Source organism: Vigna unguiculata, chromosome 8 (genome assembly GCF_004118075.2).
Source record: "Vigna unguiculata cultivar IT97K-499-35 chromosome 8, ASM411807v1, whole genome shotgun sequence".
NCBI lineage: Eukaryota > Viridiplantae > Streptophyta > Magnoliopsida > Fabales > Fabaceae > Vigna > Vigna unguiculata.
This window is the reverse complement of record NC_040286.1, coordinates 34,371,149-34,386,932: the sequence shown is the minus strand read 5'-3', so window position 1 is coordinate 34,386,932 and position 15,784 is coordinate 34,371,149. Positions and strand designations below refer to the sequence as shown.

General features: G+C 28.3%; 2 protein-coding genes across 2 annotated transcripts; both read right to left on the bottom strand.

Moving 5' to 3' along the window:
• Nucleotides 1-2,237: 2,237 nt before the first annotated feature.
• Nucleotides 2,238-2,935, bottom strand: LOC114193000 (subtilisin-like protease Glyma18g48580). The gene is made up of 3 exons (XM_028082684.1): nucleotides 2,828-2,935; nucleotides 2,624-2,733; nucleotides 2,238-2,543 (listed from the first exon to the last, which is right to left on the bottom strand). Exons 1-3 carry the CDS (start codon nucleotides 2,918-2,920, stop codon nucleotides 2,417-2,419), a joined length of 330 nt encoding a protein of 109 aa, XP_027938485.1. The 5' UTR covers nucleotides 2,921-2,935; the 3' UTR covers nucleotides 2,238-2,416.
• A 2,585-nt stretch (nucleotides 2,936-5,520) lies between these two features.
• Nucleotides 5,521-10,352, bottom strand: LOC114193055 (subtilisin-like protease Glyma18g48580). The gene is made up of 11 exons (XM_028082757.1): nucleotides 10,154-10,352; nucleotides 9,950-10,059; nucleotides 9,772-9,869; nucleotides 9,523-9,687; nucleotides 8,134-8,257; nucleotides 7,487-8,030; nucleotides 7,304-7,404; nucleotides 6,961-7,212; nucleotides 6,754-6,865; nucleotides 6,448-6,661; nucleotides 5,521-6,323 (listed from the first exon to the last, which is right to left on the bottom strand). The coding sequence occupies exons 1-11, from the start codon at nucleotides 10,244-10,246 to the stop codon at nucleotides 5,788-5,790; spliced, it is 2,349 nt and encodes a 782-aa protein (XP_027938558.1). The 5' UTR covers nucleotides 10,247-10,352; the 3' UTR covers nucleotides 5,521-5,787.
• Between the last annotated feature and the right edge of the window lie 5,432 nt (nucleotides 10,353-15,784).

Here is a 15,784-nt window from a genome sequence, read left to right as displayed (position 1 = left end):
CTCTTAAATTACTTTAGTATTTTTTTTAAAATTAAATGATAAAAATAAAATTAGTATTAAAATGAATTAGGGATGATAAATAAATTCATTTTTGTGTGTATTTTCTGAACTCATGTTTTGATAGGAAATTGTGCGTTAACCAAATACGAGAATAGATATCTAACTTTGTTTAATTGAATATGAGGACGAGAATGTGAATGTGAATGTATATTTGTATAACTTGTCATCATTATAATGTCTCCCTCTTAATTTAAATTATTAAAATGTCCATAACTTAATAGTTTATATTATCTTTTAAATATTTTGTTTGGTAACTTTTCTTTCTGCTACACATTTTTTTTTCATCGAGTCACACATTATGTAATACTTTTCTTTTTACCAAATTTAATTATTTTTCTTCCCTTTTAGTATTTTTATTTATTGTTTATATTTTTCAAATTATAATGTTTGATTCTCAATGTAAGTGTTTAATCTGGCAAACCCTATAATATTAAAAAACTTATCTTATTTATTCTCTTTAATCCTCAATTTTTGTTTCATTTAAATAAAGTTTTATTTCATTTAAACAATTTTTATTATTTCTCAACTAACCATTTAACTAATTTGATATCTTAAAAGTTTTTTTATATTTGTATGTTATTTTATATCTTATCATATCTTTAATTATATTATGTTATTTCATTGTATCAAATCGTTTCTAACATGTACATTTGATATTTTTACCTTTTAAAACATTTTATTTGTTACTATTTTAATATAATTATTTTTATTTCCTAACTTATTTTTATTAATTTAATATTATTGTCTTGAAGTTCAAAAATATAAAAGATTTATGTCTAAATTCAAAGTGTTACTAGTTTAGTATTTTTTATATGTGATTTAATTTAAGTAGTGAATTATACCTTTATTATTAATGTATAAAAGTATTTCATTTTAATTTAAAGGAAGGAAGTAAACATTTGAATTTTTTTAAAACTTGAATATTTGTTTTTATAGTTTTTTAAAAATATCTTTTAACTTTATTAATTTCATTTCACTAACATTTTCAAAATTAACCGAATGTTTTAATTGTTACGAAATTTTATTTATTTATTTATGTATAATTGCTTAAAATTTTATATGGTTGTTTCAGACGTTCCTAATTATTATTTGGTACTCTCATTTAAATTTTATAAAATTCATCATTTCTTTATAAATAGTTGACAATTTTTTTTTTCATTATCATAACATCACTAGAAGAAAGAGGGAAAAAAAGTGCCAGAGGAGAGACAGAGATAGGAGAGAGATAGATAGAGAGCTTTTTTGTAAAAAGGGGTCACTTTGATCAAGAATTTATAAAAAAGGGTCGTTTGAATTTTTTTTTTTGCAAAATAAGGTCAAGTCGTCGTGGTGGAGGACGACATTAAAGGTGAAGTCGTCCTCAACCGGTTTCTTTTTTTTTCCAAAAAGTGAAACTGTGCTCTCAGAAGCCGGTTTTTATATATTTTAAAAGTGAAGTCGTTCTTGAGCCTGACGACTTCACTTTTTGGTTTTTTTTCTTTTTTTTTACCACATTTAGCTTTATATATATATATATATATATATATATATATATATATATATATATATATTTTTTTTTTAATTATATATTATTTAGTTTTTTTTTAAATATTTGTTTAAGTAAAAATATGAAAAATAGTTTTAAAAAAATTCTTAAATACTTAATCGTTAAACCTTAATACAAAATTAAGAAGATAAATTAAAAAAATATTAAAAAATCTTTCGATAATTATATTTGAATATTTAATTTGTTAATGTTTATTTTATTTGTGATTTAGTTAGTCTACTAACTATCAAGTATCATTTAATAAAATACTAAATTTGTAAAATCAAACGAAGAAATAGAGAATGTTTTGACCAAACAGAAGAAACTGGCGAAAAAATTGTCATTGAGGATGTCACTTTATTTCTCTACTGTAAACAAATATTTAAAAAAAAACTAAATAATATATAATTAATATATATATATATATATATATATATATATATAAAGCTGAATGTGTAAAAAAAAAAAAAAAACCAAAAAGTGAAGTCGTCATGCCCAAAAACAATTTCACTTTCAAAATATATAGAAACCGGCACGGTTTTACTTTTTGAAAAGAAAAAAAAAAGAAACCGGCACGGTGGATGACGACTTCACCTTTAATGTCGTCCTCCACCACGACGACTAGATCCTATTTTGAAAAAAAAATTCAACGGACCCATTTTTACAAATTCTTGGTCAAAGTGACCCCTTTTTACAAAAAAGCCTAGATAGAGAGATGAGTCTGAACCCTGAAATTATTGAATATTAATTCGAGACGGGTCTCAACCCTTAAATTTCTAAGGCACTTTAGGTGATTATGCCTTTTACAAACAAAACTCAATGCAACAAAGTTCAAAACTTCAAATTCCGAACATATTCCGAACATATTTCTGCTGCTTCTTCCTCTTCAAGCAGGGCTGCGAACCCATTAATATGCTTGTTGTAAGAATACATGATTGCTTCCTTTGCATTCTCATCACTTTTAAAATTACAAACTTTAATTAATGTGAATGTCCCAACAACATTAATTTAACAGAACAAATGTGTTTGTTGAGTTACCTTCCTAAGACAGAAGCGAGTAAATCATGATGGGAATTTGTTGCTGTTTCAAGATCAGTGGGAGAAGGGTCTGGACCATGAGAGTGTCCTCCCAAGTACACAATGTAGGTCTGAAAACAGAGCATCCATGATCAAATGTTCTATGTTGCATCTGTTGAATGGATTAACAGTGAAAATATAAAATGCAATGCAGAGATTACTTGCCTTTCTAAGGGCATTGGTGGGTTCCTGCAAGAAAGTGCAGAGAAGGAATGATGACAGAACAAGTTTGAAGATGGAGAATGTCATCACTCTCATGTATCTTCTACTCTTGTTTTGGGGTGCTCTACTCCACTCTTGTGTCTCTGCTTATATTGGGAGTAAAAGGTATCAAATATTTAACCTTTTTTTCTTTCGATCATCCTTCTATTTCACTTCTTCTTATCTTTACCATTTTGTTTATCATGGTATCATTCAATAACTTATTATATAAGTGTTTTTTTCTTCTTCTTTTCATCGTACTTCCAAAAAAATCACTGCACACTCATCAGTATTCCCTTTGGACTTTACTCTATATAACTCGGTTTTCCTTTTTCCTTTTATTGATGAGATGAGAATGATTGATGTACGAAAGGTATATATACTTAACAACTGGTAAATAGATGCTCATTAAAAAATAGCAATATAATAAAAAGGAATATTATTTTAGATTTAAATATGTATTTTTCTTGAATTTGAGGTATTTTATTTTCATATATGTAAATTTATAATTAATATTTGTAATCTTATTAATATAAAATGTATATTTGATAAATTAAAAAAAATTAAAATAAATAATTTATGAGTTAGTGATCTTTAATATGTATTCTTTTTTCGTTTATTTTTTATCAATATCAAAATTTCTTCCCGGAAAGTTATATTGCTTAAAAGGTATACGATGTCATTGTCATTATATTATACTTGTTTGAGCACACATCAATCATCTTGATATAAGTATTGTATTTGTTCGAGTACATCTCAGTCACCTAAATTTATAAGTATTGTATTTGTTCGAGTACATCTCAATCACCTAAGTTTACAAGTATTGTATTTGTTCGAGTACATCTCGGTCACCTAAGTTTACATATATTCGATCCAAACGTATTTAACTAGGAAGAAATTATATCGACTAGATTATTGATATCGACAAATTATGATTAAATTAAAGAATAAATAGACAAAGTAAAATTAACATGTAATTAGATTAACTAACTTAGGTCCATCTAAGCCATCTAAGCAAAGATAGTAATATTATTATTACAACATTTATTATGATATGACACACTTGACTGATTTTAGTGTCGAAATATTTTCATAAACATCTCCATATGATTAGGAATGGATGATATATGAGTGAATCCACTTGTAAAAAATTGAGTAGTGGAGCACGAAGAGATAATGACATGTGAAAATCATAATATAGTTGATTTTTGGAAATAAAAACATTACCAGAATTGTAACTTTTATATCATAAAGTTTTTTCACTTAGAGTATGACTCCAAAGTTTTAGAAAAATAACATAATAATAGTTATTAACATAAAGAGCACATACTACTTTTCACCATCATACTACTTTACTAACCACACAGGTGAAAAGTAAATGTACGTGAATGTTGGCCTGAGTGAAAAACAAAGAGTAGTACATTTAAAATAGAAAAAATTTAGTCAGACTATTACACTCTCAATATATTCTTTTTTAATCTTTATTCTCCCATTTTATCTCTTATTTCACAAAATTTTCAAATTGATATTAAATTTAATCGTGTCTCTTTTTCAAATTGAAATTAAATTAAATTTTTATATAATATTATACTGAATTTTTCATTAAAATCCATATTTTTATTAAATATTTTTGAAATTATTTTTAAGTCAATTTTAATTATATTATAAAAATATAATTATTAAATTTATGTTTAATTTTTTTTTGCGCATGAAAAATAAATAAGGTTAGAGTTGGTTTAAAAAATAATGAAAATTTTTTCTTCTAAATTGATGGGTTTATTTTTATTTATATATATTTATATATATATATATATATATATATATTTTATGTCATATGTGGTTTATGGTCATAGTTATAGTCATTGAAATTGAAAGATTGTGGTTCTATATAGTTATATGACATTAGTCTTAATCACATATAAGACCTTAGACACCACTTTTACACCAAAACCTTAAGACAATGTTGTTATGGGTCTTTATTCTTATATAGTGTTTAACTTTGTCTTTTCTATCCAATGTGGGACTTTTGACTCACACATGGACTATTCCCAACAATCTCTCCTCAAGGATGAGTCCCTTGTTTTTTTCTTTTTTATTTCATATAGTATATTTCCCTTTAGGTGTATGAGTGACCCCTTTGGTTATGGTTATGCGGTCAGTCACTTCGGTGACCCTTTTTTGTTATGGTTATGTGGTTATGCGGTCAGTCACTCCAAACCATCGGCTCTGATATCACTGATAGGTTATATATTTTTTCACATATATAGATTATGGTCATGATCATAGTCATTAAGAGATTGTGGTTTTATATGATTATATGACATTAGTCTTACACATATAAGACCTTAGACACCACTTTTACACCAAAACTTTAAGGTAATATTGTTATGGATCTTTATTCTTATATAGTGTTTAAGTTTGTCATTATTCTTATATGACATTTTTCTTATTTATTATTTATATAGGATTGCATGAGTACCTTGCGTCATAAGAGTAACTTTTTAAAGATTAATATTTTCTTAAGTTTTAATTTGCCAGAAACACACATTTTTACACGAACACAAAAAAAAATCTTTATTATCATAATATCACTAGAGAAAAAAAAAACTAGACAAAGGGAGGGAGATAGAGAACGAGACGAGAGAGATAGAGATATATATAGAGAGAGAGATGAGTCTCAAACTGAAATTATTCAATATTAATTAGACAAGGTGTCAACCCTTAAACTTCAAAGCCACAGGTTCTATACGTACAAATAAAGCTCAATGCTACAAAGTTCAAAATCTGAACACACCTTATTTTTGTGATAGTTCAATACAAAAGGAGTAGGAAACACTCTTATATAAGTACGGCCCAAAAAACACCAATCGCAAACACACACAAAAAACATCACCACACAACAACGACAACAGTAATTTCTAAGGTTAAAGCACTGTGATTGGACTGGTTACTCTGTGTTTGCCTTTTGTCCAAGATAAATTCCCAAATAAGGGTAACCCATGGGGCACTGCAGTTGCCTGCAGAGTAACCTGAAACGTCTTCTTCTCTCCCTTTTGCTTGAAAGTCAAGGAACTTGGTTGAACAAGAATCTTAATCCCTTTGGGTGCCTGAGTACTCACATCGTATGTTCCTGGAGGCCCAACGTTTGTAACAGTGCGAGTAACACGTACAGGTTTTGAAGTGGGGTGATGTACTGTAATTGAAGGGTAGTTAAGATCTTCAATTCTGTAAGCCTTTGGACAAGTGTAAGAGACTTTCAAATTGGCAAAAAACTTGAGAAGGGCTTGGTTGTAACCAGAAGCACATAAGAAGTTCAAGTAATCAGTTGTGTTTAGATCATATACGAGACCAGGGTCTATCGCGGGGTTAGGTTGAACGTGTCCGGCACCGTATTCATATGGAGTTGCTACCTTATCAAATGCGTTCCGAATTGGTTTCTTCGTGTTATCTAGAGTTGTAGCTGAAATCAATCAAGAACATGGTTGTTAATAAGGCACAAATTCTTTTCCAGATAACATGTCCCACATGAACATTTTGTATTTTATGCATATGAGAAAACATTTTGTCAAGCATGCATGGTGTACCTGTTGTCATAATAGCAGATTTGATAGCTGCCGGACTCCAGGTAGGATGGTAAGTTTTGAGAAGACCAGCAATGCCAGCAACATGAGGACAAGCCATAGAAGTTCCCTGCTGCACATTGAAGAGAGTTCTACGTGTATCTGATGGAAGATTAGAAGGACCCGCAGCTTGTGAAAAGGCAGCAACTATACCCACACCAGGACCAGTTATGTCAGGCTGAAACAAATTAAGAAACAAAGTTCCTTCCAAATCAAAAACCACGCATCTGGCCATGTTTGTATAACAAAATGTAAATATATATTGTAGACCTTCAGTATCAATGGTTGCACCAGATTAGGACCCCTAGATGAGAATCCAGCCATTATTGGAGCTGGCCTTACTCCTAGCTTTGTTTTTGCAGCACTCAAGTAAGCAAATGCCCTGTAAAAACATAATTATATATAAATTCATGGAGTACTTCACTATGTATATACGCACAAATAGAGTTAATACGACAGATTAATATATGACTTTACTCGCCACTGGCGGCGCTTGTACTATTGGCATAATCAGTATCTGTTCCACTTATACTTGCAGCAGGTAAAACTTGATTTTCAGCCAGAAGTAAATTTCCACTTTGCTCATCATTCTGCACCAAAACTGCCACAGCGCCAGCAAGTTTACCCTGTTCACCCTCTTTAACAGACTGTAATTTATCGCTTCGAAGGCAGACAAGTATTTTCCCTTTTACTTTGGTAGGATCAAGAGTTCCCGGTTTGCAAACACGCCTGCACCAACATACACATGCACCAACATACACATGTATAAGTGTTTGAAGCAATGCTGGGAAATAAAAGTAAAAATAAAAATAGAGCTTACGCGTCATTAACAGAGGCATTTCGAAGCTTTGCATTGACAGAAAATATGATGGGATAGAACTTTCGGTTGGGTCGTGGCAAGCCTCGATTAAGACTGGCAACCTGATACAAGTGCGGTGAAATTAAGTTAATAAAACAAAAGTAAATATGCATGTTGAGATAGGATATGATAGAAAGATGATACCTGAACGTGTTTTTTCTTTCCAAGAGAAACGGTGCTGAGGAAATCCCTGTCCATGGTGCTGGCAGCAACGGTGAAGGACCAGGGTGCAACGTTTGTGACAGATGAAGGTGAGGGGCCATCATTTCCAGCAGAGCAAACAACGACAATATTTTTTGCGACTGCATGGAATGATCCTATAGAAATACCATCAGTTAACAGAGCTTCCTTGTAGGGATCGGACCAACCAACAGAGGCAGAGATGACATCAACACCATCATAAATTGCATGATCAAATGCTGCCAGTAAATCTGCTTCGTGGCACCCTCCTGTGTCCAGTTTATTCCAACATGCTTTATAGGCCACAACGCGAGCTTTTGGGGACCCTCCTTTGGCAATGCCTCTACCATTACGTTCTACATTTGCACCAGGAACAAAGTTACCGCCTGCAGTTGATAGAGTGTGGCTCCCATGCCCTACAAAGTCACGTGCGCTGCGAAATTTTCTTTCAATCTCTCCGTCTTCCGCCTCGTGATTCTTGAGGAATATTCTTGCTCCAATCAACTTCCTGAATCTTTTACTATGTTAATGTTTTTCAATGATAGAGATTGCAGCTAAAAGTGATGAATGAAATACAAACAGATAAATGTAGAATAAGAAAGAAAAGTGACCTGTTACAGAAATATTTCTGTGTAGTATTAAAACTATCAATTTGACAAACACCTTTCCCGCGCCATTTTGAAGGAATTGGCCCATATCCTTTGTCGTTAAAACTGGGGTGTTCCGGCCAAACTCCTGCTCAGTTAATGAACTAGCTTAAAAATTTATGAAATAATTATTTCTATACATATCACTCAACATAGTTATACGAAACAGAGTTGAGTTGAGTTATACTTTTAATGAGATCTTAATTTGGGTTACTTTAATTTAATAAAAATTACTTTTAGTAAACAATTATTATTATTTAGTAATGTTGTGAAACTATTTTTTTTATCCGTTTGTGACTGTAGTGTTGGTAATCATTGACTACCTGTTTTTTACTGTTTTTAATAATTGTGGGATGTGATTATTATGTTTATCCTGTATCTTATTTACTTGTTTCTTAATAGTTAAGAAATAAAATTTTACACTTAATATAAAATGATATTATCATTAATATAAAATAATAAATAATTTATAATATTTTTATTGAAGATGTGTTGAATAATGACGTCATCATATTCTCCCTGTCTTCAATATCATCACTTTTAAGCAATCAAAATACATGTCTTCGATATCATCACTTTTAAGCAATCAAAATACAATAATAATAGGAGAATAAAATGAACCGACTAATAATAAAAGAATCAATTAAAAAAATTAAAAAACTAAATCAATAACTATATTGATAGAATAATAAATAATTTATAATATTCTTTTTAAAATGTACTGGATAATGACGTCATCATATTCTCCACTTCAATATCATCACTTTTAAGCAATCAAACAATAATCATACTATTGATGTAAGTGACAGTGAGAGTCCCTTGTCATCCAATATGCAATAAAGTTTACTTTTTATTTTAGGTTAACTACCATATTAATTTTTATAAATCGCAAAACTTTAGATGAATTAGCGAAAAAAAATAAAGGATTGACTCAATTAAAAATATGAAAACTTTAAATCATCAATAAATTAAAACAATTTAACAAAAACTCAATATTTAATTTATGAAATTAAACCTACGTTAAAGTCCATTATTTCGTAATTGCTAAATGATCAAAATTCGAAGAACTACTTTTATTTAATTTAACCTATTTTGTTATAATATCTTAGAACATTATTCTGACACAAGTCACAAACAGATTATGTAATTGTAATATAAAATTTTGATTTTCTTAAACTTAAAAAAAATGATTTTATCTTCAAAACGTTCTTAATAGTTATTGAAACATAAATCTTATAAGATTTGCATGGTAATTGAAAAGCTACAAAATAATAAGTAAGGCATCATTTCATGAACTTTTGTCGGTGATCACCTTAGTAGATTTAGTAAGTTTTAAAGAAACATGAAGCATACCTGTATCGATATTAGCTATGATTGTGTTTTCTCCATATCTTGCTTTAGTCCAAGCAGAGTTTGCAGGAACTCTTCCATTTTCTTCCAGTCCCAGAAAATGCCATGACCTGGTAGTGTGCAATTTGTGCTCTTTGCTCAAGAAAACAGAAACTACGTCTGGCTTCTCTGTTTCAGTGCAAAATGAAGTGGCTTCAAGACATGAACAAAATGAGGGACATGCTGATTATTACTCAAACAGTATTTGCTTACCTGCGATCTCTGCTGCTTCTTCCTCTTCAAGCAGGGCTGCGAACCCATTGATATGCTTGTTGTAAGAGTACATGATTGCTTCCTTTGCATTCTCATCACTGTTAAAGTTACAAACTTTCATTAATGTGAATGTCCCAACAACATTAATTTAACCGAACAAATGTGTTTGTTGTGTTACCTTCCTAAGACAGAAGCGAGTAATTGATGATGGGAGTTTGTTGCTGTTTCAAGATCAGTGGGAGAAGGGTCTGGACCATGAGAGTGTCCTCCCAAGTACACAATGTAGGTCTGAAAACAGAGCATCCATGATCAAATGTTCTATGTTGCATCTGTTGAATGGATTAACAGTGAAAATATAAAATGCAATGCAGAGATTACTTGCCTTTCTAAGGGCATTGGTAGGTTCCTGCAAGAAAGTGCAGAGAAGGAATGATGACAGAACAAGTTTGAAGATGGAGAATGTCATCACTCTCATTATGCTCAACTCTTGTTTAGGGGTGCCTCAATTCCACTCCTGTGCCTCTGCTTATAATGGCAATAGAAGTGTCATTTTTCTTTCTTTCTACTTCTATTTTACTTTTTCTTGCTTTAACTTCATTTGTTAGTGGAGACCTTTTATATGTTTAAAACTTCAATTTTGATCTTCTTTTTCTTTTCTACGTCTAACTTTGGTTTCAATAAAAAAAATTATATATATATATATATATATATATATATATATATATATATATATATATATATATATTAAATTTTACAATTTAAGTATCCCATTCAAATCTTTATAGATATTTAAGGATACATATTTGTTGAGCTTAACTTCTCATGTCATAATTCCTAAAGACATTAATATTATTAACACTCCACTCTACTTCTATTGTTTGAAACACCGGATTGAATTCAATTTCAAGATTTGCACCCGTAATGATAATTAAGTTGTCACTAGAAAAAATCTACTTAATAGAAATAGAATTGATATATGATAAATTTCTTATATCTTAAGAATACAAAACTATGACCAAATTTTATGTTTCAAAACATATAATACCTCAAATGCATTAATTAATCTTAATACACTAATTGTTTGAGGTTATTTAGACACTATAATGCACTGATACTTTCGGTTGAGTCACATATTTATATCTGACATCTATCCATGTCTGATACTTTAAAATATTTTACTATATTTTACCGGCACTTATTAATGAGGTATCTAAAGTCATAATGTTTTTAGATGACAATAATTTACAATTTTTAACTTTAGTACATATAATTTTAATTTGGATTTACACAATAATAATAATTATATATTTATTATATTTTTAATAATTATTGCAAACTTTTCAATATCCATATATCATGTATTTTATTCTATTATTTAAAAAAAAACATATTAATATATCAGATACTATTGGGTTATATATTTATGTCATATGAGTTATGGTTATTTAAAAAATTGTAATTTTATATGCTTATATGATATTAGTTTTACATATATAAAATATTTGATAATATTTTTATTCCAAAATCTTAAGAGAATGGTGCTATTGACTTTTTAGTCTTACATAGTGTTTAAACTATTCCCAACATATACGTGTATCGTAATTTACTCATAATTTTCATTAAATATAAGATAATCTATAAAAATCTCTATCATCCCTAACTCAAATAGTATTATTATTGGGAATAGTCCAAGTGTAAGTCAAAGTCTCACATTGGATAGAAAAGATAAAGTTAAACACTATATAAGAATAAAAACCCATAACAATATTACTTTAAGGTTTTGGTGTAAAAGTGGTGTCAAATATCTTATATGTGTAAGACTAATGTCCTATATATATAGAACAACAATCTCTTAGTGACAATGGTCATAACCCATATATGTGAAAAAAAAAATATATATATATATATATATATATAAACCTATCAATTACATACTATATTTTAAATATATTAAGATATTCTTAGACACAAATAATGATTAACCTCTGATTATTTATATTTTTCATCGTTGTTGGGTTGGAGTTTCCAAGCAAAAGAACCCACTTTCCACTCACATTTGATTCGTATGAAAAACCTTTCCAAATTCCAACTTTGCCTACACCAATCAGCATTAGTCTTCTGTCACAAAGCAAAAGTATCCCACCTCACTCTCTACCTTTATGCATATATTTCACTACGTACACCATTTGACGTAATCAATCTCCACCTATCATCACTCTTTCTAAATTCAAACACCCACAAATTTCAAATTTAACATCTTAGTCTTATAAAACTCACTCATTCATTGTTAAATAAAACTCTAAGTCACAAAGCAAATAAAAGTGGAAATGACAAAAAAATTTACTTTGAAAAATAATATTAAAAAATATTCAAAATGTTCTACTTTATTAGAGTTGTAAGTCTAATGTTATGGTCCAACTTTTTGAAAATTTTGCAGTTAATAAGTTTTGTTTTTACAGAAAGGGCCATGTAAGATGCTTAAATTCACCACTTTATGACTTTAGTAATACCTGACATATCACATGCATATAATTAATCTGCTTAGTAGTTTTAGCACTGAGCAAAAAGCACCTTATAATAAAAAATAAATCAGAAAAAGCCTCTTTAATAAAATAATTGTACAAAACCCCTCTTTCATCTATCAACCAAAGACGAGAACAAAAAACAAGAGTGCACGCACTCCAATATTATATAAAGACAATTAAAGAAGAAAAGAAAAGATGTTATAAACTTTGATAACTATGAAGTTGTTAAACAGTATTCAACAGTGTATTAATTGTTAAACATAATGATAAACAAATATACATTGTGTTTTTATACATTCAAACGTATACCATCATATATGTATATGAATTACAAATTATAAATTATTTTTAACTATGAATTTTGTGGTTACTACAAAATCATAGAATGTTCCAATCGCATATTTTCAGTCTCTATACTAGAACACATGAATGTTAACTATTTTATACCAAAACTATTCGTAAAAGAAGTACTTATTAATTCAACAAACATGACTCGTTATCTACTTATTAAAAAACTAACACAACGGAATAAAAATTTGCTGCATTGCAGTTCACACCAGGACCCCAATTATTAGGAGGAAGAAGCAACAAAGAAAGACCAAATACCAAAAACAATTGTTTATGTCTTTCTCTGTTTTTTATGAGAGTAAAAGGGTAATTTTATTCCAAAGATAAAGTCACTATCCAAATTTTCTAAGGAACTTCTCAACCCAGATTCTCTCGAATAAAGAAAAAGCTACTTTCTTTGCTCACTTTGTTCGAGTACCATAAATGAGGATTAACGGAATGGTTAGTAGAAATGAGAGAATTTAAGTCTTTAAATATAGTTTAATTCTGTTATTATTGTCTAAACTTGGATATAAAGAATAAAAAGGAGCAATTAAAAATTAAATCTCAAACGAGTAGTATTTTAGTGACATAATTATTTAGGATAATAGTAGTTTAATGTTACTTACAAGCACTAAACATATACGTATACTCTATTTAATAACTACATCACTAAAAAAAATTGGATTCAGAGTGAAATTCAATTGCATTATTACAATCTAGTTTCATTTATCAAACAGTAGTTACAAAGATCCAGAAATAGAAGAAGATTAAAAACAAGGGAGGTAGAAAGCTATCTATTTTCAAATAAATTGGAGTTGAATAAAAAAAATGTTCGAGAATCTTACATCTTAAAGCATTACATAATGGTATTTTAATTTATTATTTTTGACTCATTTTTAATTTTTTAATGATGTGATGATTTCATAATAATTAGAAAAGTAGATTAAAAGTGGATAAAAATAAAGTTAAAATATCATTATCTTAAAGTATTATCCATTTGTTTGTTTTGGGTTTTCTACTTCACATTCTCTTAGTTTATTGTTAAAAAAAGTCTTAATTATATTAAAGGATTCAAATCCTCTAGAGTTGAAAGGGTCACTGTATTGCAGTTAATGACATACATTTTATTTTATTTTATAGAACATAGGATCTGCATCATAATTTAAACCGCCTTTTGAGGTGCTAATGATACGGATTAATAAATAAAATAAGAAAGCTTTTCTCAGTAGAGGTAATCATGACATTTTAATATTAGATTTTCCAAGGATTGTGCCAATACTTTAACTATTATAAAAATATTTTTTAATATTACATTTTATATATTTATTATGTAAGACTAATTGATATTTACAAATATTTTTATTTTATTTTCCACCTTTTCGAATCTAACTAATATTATTGTGGTAACAGATTTATACAAAATTGTATTGTTTTTTGTCCAGAACCAATCTAATTTCTGAATATGGATAAGAAATTCCAAAATCAATATAAAATTTATGGGTCTAATAATTGGACCTAAGTCCATCTTCCTACTAATTCCTACTAATTGATATTTTACCAAAAGATAATATTATATAAGAGAGATGAGATATTTTGTCACACAATTATTATTTATTATTTTTAAGGTATTATTATACAGAAGATATGAGATATTTTTTAGTCGGTCATTATTTGTGTAACTACTTTACCTATAAATTGAATATTAACTCGCAGGGTCAAATTTTCTGGCCTCAATTGCTATTTATAAATTAAATATTGAAATATTGACTATATTTGATCTCTTTATATTTTTTCTTTTTTAATTAAGCTTCTTTTGTTAAGTGATTTTAATTTAGTCATTTGTGTTAGAATTGTATAAATGATGTCAACATTATTTCTGTATATGTCACAGTTTTAGTATTTTTATCTTTTATATAATTTTAATTTTGTCTTTTTTAAGTTTATTTTTCACGTGTCAAGATCTTTGTCATGTCACGTGTCAATGTCTCTGTCACTTGACAATGTTACCGTCACGTAAAGTGTCAGTGTTTTGTATTAAATTCAATTCCTATATTCCAGGTTTTGATTTAATTTAGTCTCAATATTTCTAAAACAGATAAGTGTTGTCCATATCAAAAATGGAATCAAATTTGGTCATTAAACCTACATACATATTGAAATAATTTTTTATAATTTATACCTCAACTCACTTCACCTAAATATTGAAATGAATTTTCTTCTATAATTTAAATTTTAAAAAATATTTGTTTTAAACTCATAATCTGTTTAAAATATTAAAATTATAAATGTAAAGTGACACTTGTAATTTTAAATTTTTAATATTTAAAATAATTTTTATATTTTGATACACTTAAAAAGGATATATTTATAAATTTAACTTTTCTAACAAAATAAAAAAATAATATAGGACTCAATTGAATTAAAATATCAAATATAGAAACTTAATTTAATACAAGACACTAACATTTGCATAAATATTGCAACGTGACTTTGATGTTGACGCTGACATTAACACTGACATGTGACATTGACGTTAACACGCACTAACGCTTACACGTGACACAACACAAATGTGACACCTGGACAAAACTTAAAAAACAAAGTAAAAAGTTATAAAAATAAAAATAAAAAATATTATGATGCGTTGTTTGTACGAGTGTAATGAAAAAGACTAAATTGAATCAATTTAATGTAAAATGGGACTTGATTGAAAAAAAAAAGGGTGAGAACAAAATTGAATACTATGAACAAAAAATGTAATGAAAAAATGATTTTAGCCAAAAAAGAAAACAATACTCACATAAATTAAGCTTTAGGTTTTGTATGGAATTAATGTCAAATGTTTTATATGGGTAACTTACATTTTAGAGGTGCAATTAATCACTTCAAATTATCTCAGTAAAACAACTTTAACAGTGGTATCAGAGTCAAGATTTATCTTGATGTTTGACTCACACAAAGACTCATGTATGTATCGTTAGGTTAGTAGAAATGTGTTAAGATGAATAAATAAAACAAAATATGTTCTATTGTGGTAGAAACTTCTGGTAAAACTCAAATGAAACTTATGAATATAATTAGGAAATCAAATAAATTTGTTAAAAATAGTGTTAGATCTTTTATATGAACAACGCATCAAAGTAATTAATTTTTTCAAT

What these genes read in the sequence shown, in the direction of transcription:
- LOC114193000 (XM_028082684.1), bottom strand. Translation starts at nt 2,920, where the DNA reads ATGAGAGTGATGACATTCTCCATCTTCAAACTTGTTCTGTCATCATTC. An exon ending in CCACCAATGCCCTTAGAAAG is followed by an intron (nt 2,734 to 2,827) that starts GCAAGTAATCTC and finishes CTCTGTTTTCAG; the next exon opens with ACCTACATTGTGTACTTGGG. An exon ending in CTCGCTTCTGTCTTAGGAAG is followed by an intron (nt 2,544 to 2,623) that starts GTAACTCAACAA and finishes TAATTTTAAAAG; the next exon opens with TGATGAGAATGCAAAGGAAG.
- LOC114193055 (XM_028082757.1), bottom strand. Translation starts at nt 10,246, where the DNA reads ATGAGAGTGATGACATTCTCCATCTTCAAACTTGTTCTGTCATCATTC. An exon ending in GAAAGAAAAAACACGTTCAG is followed by an intron (nt 7,405 to 7,486) that starts GTATCATCTTTC and finishes CACTTGTATCAG; the next exon opens with GTTGCCAGTCTTAATCGAGG. An exon ending in AATGCCTCTGTTAATGACGC is followed by an intron (nt 7,213 to 7,303) that starts GTAAGCTCTATT and finishes ATGTTGGTGCAG; the next exon opens with GCGTGTTTGCAAACCGGGAA.